The sequence below is a fragment of the Mandrillus leucophaeus genome, unplaced genomic scaffold, assembly GCF_000951045.1.
Source record: "Mandrillus leucophaeus isolate KB7577 unplaced genomic scaffold, Mleu.le_1.0 Scaffold52, whole genome shotgun sequence".
Classification (NCBI taxonomy): domain Eukaryota; kingdom Metazoa; phylum Chordata; class Mammalia; order Primates; family Cercopithecidae; genus Mandrillus; species Mandrillus leucophaeus.
This window is the reverse complement of record NW_012105586.1, coordinates 4607420-4613027: the sequence shown is the minus strand read 5'-3', so window position 1 is coordinate 4613027 and position 5608 is coordinate 4607420. Positions and strand designations below refer to the sequence as shown.

General features: G+C 44.7%; 1 protein-coding gene across 3 annotated transcripts in view; it reads left to right on the top strand.

Annotated features, from left to right (window-relative positions):
• Nucleotides 1-106: 106 nt before the first annotated feature.
• Nucleotides 107-5608, top strand: part of UBE4B (ubiquitination factor E4B) — a 180090-nt gene continuing 174588 nt past the window's right edge. For all 3 annotated transcript variants that reach the window (XM_011996626.1, XM_011996625.1, XM_011996624.1), the window contains exon 1: nt 107-843. In XM_011996626.1, coding sequence (XP_011852016.1) covers nt 820-843 — 24 coding nt within the window. In that variant the 5' untranslated portion in view covers nt 107-819. The remainder of the gene's footprint in view (nt 844-5608) is intronic.

Genomic DNA, 5608 nt, shown 5'->3' with positions numbered 1-5608 from the left:
GGAGAGGACGCAGGCGAGAAGAACTCCGCGGCGCGGCGCCCGCGACCTATTGGCTGCCACGTCCCGGCGCCAGAAGCCCCGCCTCCCTGACGGGGGTCACGTGATCCCTTTCAAAGATGGCCGCCCTGTTGTTTTGATGAATAATACTTGGTGGGGCGAGGGGGAAAGAGTAGGGGTGGAGGGGTAGGAGGATTTACTCTTCCAGCGAGAGCTACGCGCGTCCCATCCTCCCCCTCCCCCCTACCCGGGCTCCGGCGTGGAGGCGGGGCGTGGCCGGCCTGCTTTGGGAGGGGAGGGGCTTCCCTTACAGTGCTGGGCTCTGCCAGGAGGGCTGTGGGGTCGCCTTACCTCGGGGTATCCACTCTGCAGTGGACCAGTTCCCGCCAGAGGCAAAGGGTAGGAAGGAGAGCAGGATCTGGTGTAGGAACGCAGCTACCGCGCCACTATCACGAAGACACAGCAGGCTCGGGGCACGAGACGAGCTGGAGACCGCGCTGCCTAGTCTGGGTAACCTGGGAAGCAGAGGGTAGTAAGTGGCGCCTTAAGATAACCCTGTAGCAGCAGCAGTGGCGGCCAGAGGAGGCTGCTCAGGGAACAAGCGGCTGTAGTAGTCTCTGGGGCGATTGGAGTGACCGAAGCCAAGGCAGTTCAGTGCCTCTTCTGTTCTTATTTTTTAACCTCTGACTATGCAATTCTGAAACCTCCCCCATTCGGGGGACCAGACAGCCTGATAGACACCTTCCACTCTCCTTCCTCCCGCCGTGGTCGCGAGAACAGAAGGATCTCTCCCTAACGCCTTTCACCATTAAGAGGAAAGCGATGGAGGAGCTGAGCGCTGATGAGGTGAGGAGGTTGGGGGACACCTTGAGGGATTAGTTGGCAACTCGTTAGCGCTTTGGACAGGGATGATATTGCGCCAGTGCTGTCTGGCCTTTGGGCTTGGAGAAGGAACGGAGATGATATTTTCCAAGAATAACATGACTCCCCATAGGGTCTCTGGTTTTATTCTCCTTTATTCTTTTGCCTTATTTCTTCATTCTGAACTCCATTTGCTTCTTTCCGAGTGTTCTTTTAGGGTCTGAAAAAGAGGAGAGAGCATCTTGAGGTGTTTATTCTTTTCTTCAGGGTATGCAAAGAAGAACGGCTAGATTTACATCAAGTTAAAGTGTGTTGTGTGTCGTCAGGAATTTAAAGCACGATTTTGGATGGAATGAGAATGTATGGTGGGTGAATATTTTTAAAGAAAGCATTTGAAATTCCAAATATGTGTGGTTATTTAACTGTATAAGCTGATTAAACATATCTTTTTGCTTGAGGGATGGTTTACAGACAGATTCTTTGATATTTAACAAAATATGTATCTTCTCAACAGTTTAGAGAATTCCAGTTGTATTCTAGTGACTTAATATAAGACCACTAATGACTTCTGGCATTCTTCTCTTACATTCTATCTTTTTCTACTTCTTGAATCTTTCAAACTTGTGTTTTGCTGTAGCAGAGACTGAACAGGAAGCAAGTGGTAGCAAATGAATTTGTAAACTCTCTCCTGTTCTCATTTCTTGAAGGAGTTATACAATCTATTTCTTGATGTTTTAAAGATTGTTTAATAAGTTAGATTGTTATAAAAAAAAAAAAAAAAAGCAGTGGCAATCAGGGTACAAGGAATTTCCTATGCTTCTACTGCCTTTTTCCTTCCTTTTTACAAATTGGGAGCTTCCCTTTCAGGACCCCTGCTGGCCATACCCTCTTCAGCCTACCTCCACATTTCTTCCACTGGTTCATCATATAAACTTCCCTACAGTATTAGGAAAGCAGTCATCCATCAGGTTGATTGTACTACAAGATTTCCATGCTCCAGTTTTGGCTACAGAGTATTTAGTGTGTTTACTTAGGGACTGAAATTCTCCAGGTGTAGGACATGGCAGTGGTGTGTTAAGGGTCAGGTAGGAAAGGAAGCAAATGATTTTGTTGATTGTGATACTTGGATACTTGGTTGGGAAAATCAGGATTGCCCATTCTGCGTTACTGACTTTGTGTTTTTATAAATACATCAGAAATGTAATCTTAAGAGAATATTACACAGTTTCTTTCATTCGGTAGGAAATATCAAGAGATCTCCTAAGAATCACTTTGTTTTATGTGGTTTAAGTTTCTCCACCCTTCCCCGTTTTTCATTAATGTTAATTCTAGTGAGTAATTTCTGTTAAAGCAGAGATGCTGTTTTTTGTTTTTTGTTTGTTTGAGACTCAGTCTTGCTGTCGCCCAGGCTGGAGTGCAGTGGCGCCATCTCGGCTCACTGCAAGCTCCGCCTCCCAGGTTTACGCCGTTCTGCTGCCTCAGCCTCCCGAGTAGCTGGGACTACAGGCGCCCGCCACCACGCCAGGCTAATTTTTTGTATTTTTTTGTGTTTTTAGTAGAGACGGGGTTTCACCATGTTAGCCAGGATGGTCTCGATCTCCTGACCTCGTGATCCATCTGCCTCGGCCTCCCAAAGTGCTGGGATTACAGGTGTCAGCCACCACGATGGGCCAGAGATACTGTTTTTTAGTAGTACTTTACTCCCAGAAATTACTTTTTTTTCTGATGATCTGTTTAGAGGCTTTGCACACTTGAGTTTTCACCAAGAAATTTTTTTCAAACCAGTGAGGCGTTACAGACTAGTGAATATACTGTATAATCTAAAATGTGTCTCTTCACTTTGCTCAGTCCTTGAGGAAGGTGTAACTTTTTTTGTGACCATATAAGGAACACATGAAACCTTTGTGGAAGAAATAGAAGAAACTTTTTTTCAAGGTTAGCAGAATATTCAAATAAATGAGAAAAATTAAATTCACTAATACAGGATCAATGTAAAATTATCTTCAACAAATTAGTTGTCCTGAACACAAAGAGCTGATTCAATAACTGCTAATTTTACTCTCAGCAGAACCTGGAACAAATAATAATTCTTTGTTTTTAATTTTAAAAATTTTTACTGTTTTTTGTAGAGACAGGGGTCTTGCCGTGTTGCCTGAGATGGTCTAAACTCCTGACTTCAAGCGATCCTCCCACTTCAGCCTCCCAAAGTGGGAGCCAGACGAATAGTTTTTTGGAAAAAATATCTTTGAAGTTATTTTTTAAAAATTCAATTAAAAATTTTTGAGGTTAGGTAAGAAATTCTCTTGAGACATTTCCAAAGCTTTTGCCTTTGTATTGTTGCTCTGTAGCTGGAAACTTGTGTCAGATATGGTAGGTGACATTGATTTGATTACAAGATAATACACTTATATTAATGAAACTTCAAGTTTATATTTCAGGGTTAAAACAGGCAAGGCAGTGATCTTTTAATCTACTTTAGGAAATTAGGTAAGGCAGAGTTTCATATTTTAACAAAATGAAAATGTATGATTACACAGTCCGTGAAAAACAAAGGCTGGTATAACCAGACTGGTAGCTTTAGGAACTTTTACGTTATGTGCACTTTTTGGTCCCTCTCAGATCACCTAGAATTCTGTGTGTGTGTGTGTGTGTGTGTGTGTGTGTGTGTGTGAGAGAGAGACAGAGAGAGACAGAGTTTCGCTCTTATTGCCCAGGCTGGAGTGCAATGGTGCGATCTTGGCTCACTGCAACCTCTGCCTCCTGGGTTCAAACGATTTTCCTGCCTCAGTCTCTCTAGTAGCTGGAATTGCAGGCATGCACCACCATGCCTGGCTAATTTTGTATTTTTAGTAGAGATGGGGTTTCTCATGTTGGTCAGGCTGGTCTTGAACTCCCAACCTCAGGTGATCGGCCTGCCTCGGCCTCCCAAAGTGCTGGGATTACAGGCATGAGCCACTGCGCCCGGCAGTCTTGTGCTTTTCAGTAGAGTGCTTTAACTTCACTGTTGTTTGTTGTTTATATAGTGTATTATTGTGAGTTCATTGCCCTGTAGTTCACTGCCTATAGGTTCATTGCAGAGCCGTGACTAAGTTCATTCTCTTTAGGAACCTACATTCCGAGGCATCATTATTTACATTATGTTAATTCTATAACCTACTCATGTGTTGTTTCTCGTATCTCAAGGTGGTGCTGTGCGTAGATGGTGTGTTTGTTTTTGAGACAGGGGTCTGGCTCTGTCGCCCAGTCTGGAATGCAGTGGCACGATCTTGGCTCACTGCAATCTCTCTTAGGTTCAAGTGATCCTCCCACCTCAGCCTCCCAAGCTGGGACTACAGACTCATGCCACCACACCCGGCTACTTTTTGAATTTTTTTCGAGAGATGGGGTTTCACCATGTTGCCCAGGCTGGTCTCAAACTCCTGGGCTCAAGTGATCCGCCCCCCTCGGCCTCCCAAAGTGCTGAGATTACAGGCATAAGCCACCGTGCCCAGCCAAGTAGGGTTTTGAAACTGTTTTTCAACAGTGGTAATGAGATTGCATTGAAGTGATTTTTCCCTCCTAAGTCTTCTTTGTGACTTAGTTCGTCTGCAAGATGGTTGTTGGCTGGGATTCAGTGTGTGGTCAAGATTTTAGGAAGTGTCTACCTGGTGCAGTGGCTCACGCCTGTAATCCCAGCACTTTGGGAGGCTGAGGCGGCTGGATCACCTGAGGTCAGGAGTTCGAGAACAGCCTGTCCAACATGGAGAAACCCAGTCTCTGCTAAAAATACAAAATTAGCTGGGCGTGGTGGCACATGACTGTAATCCCAGTTACTCAGGAGGCTGAGGCAGGAGAATTGCTTGGATCTGGGAGGTGGAGGTTGTAGTGGGCTGAGATCGCGCCTTTGCACTCCAGCCTGGGTAACGAGAGCGAAACTCTGTCTCAAAAAAAAAAAATAATAATAAAGATTTTAGAAAGTATTCCTTCCCAAATGCAGAATATGTGACCTTTGACTTTTTAGCAGTGTTCCATAAGTAGAAGAAAATTGACATTGAACGACAGCCTTAGGAGCCGGTTCTGTGCCAGGCACTTGATAGCTCTGTCTCTTTAGAGAAAACATTATAAACAAGCAGGTACTATTTTCCTAATTTTACAAGTCAGCAAACTGGGATTTAGGTTAAGTATCTTCTGCATAGTGAGCTGGCTTAGAAGTGATGGGGTTGGAATTCAAACCCAGTGCTCTTGACTCGAAAGCCTTTTTATTTTATTGCTCAACAACTGACATAAATTCACCACAGCTTCTGTATCAGTATCCTGCATAACACTGACCCAGTCTGCTTTGATATACATAGGTTTTCTGTAGAAGTGCTGTTTTGCATGAATGCATTCATGATGTGATCAGGGCATTTGGTACTGGTCCTCCCACTCCCAATTTTTTTTTTTTTTAAATGCCTGTTGGGTTAAAAATTTGGGAGTTGGGGCCAGGCGTGTCAGCTCACGCCTATAATCCCAACACTTTGAGAGGCCGAGGTGGGCGGATCACGAGGTCAGGAGATCAAGACCATCCTGGCCAACACGGTGAAACCCCGTCTCTACTAAAAATACAAAAATTTGTATTTTTTTTGTATTTTTTTGCTAAAATACAGCTGGGTGTGATGGTGCGCACCTGTGGTCCCAGCTACTCGGGAGGCTGTGGTAGGAGAATTGCTTAAACTCAGGAGGCGGAGGTTGCAGTGAGTCGAGATTGTGCCAGTGCACTCCAGCCTGGGAG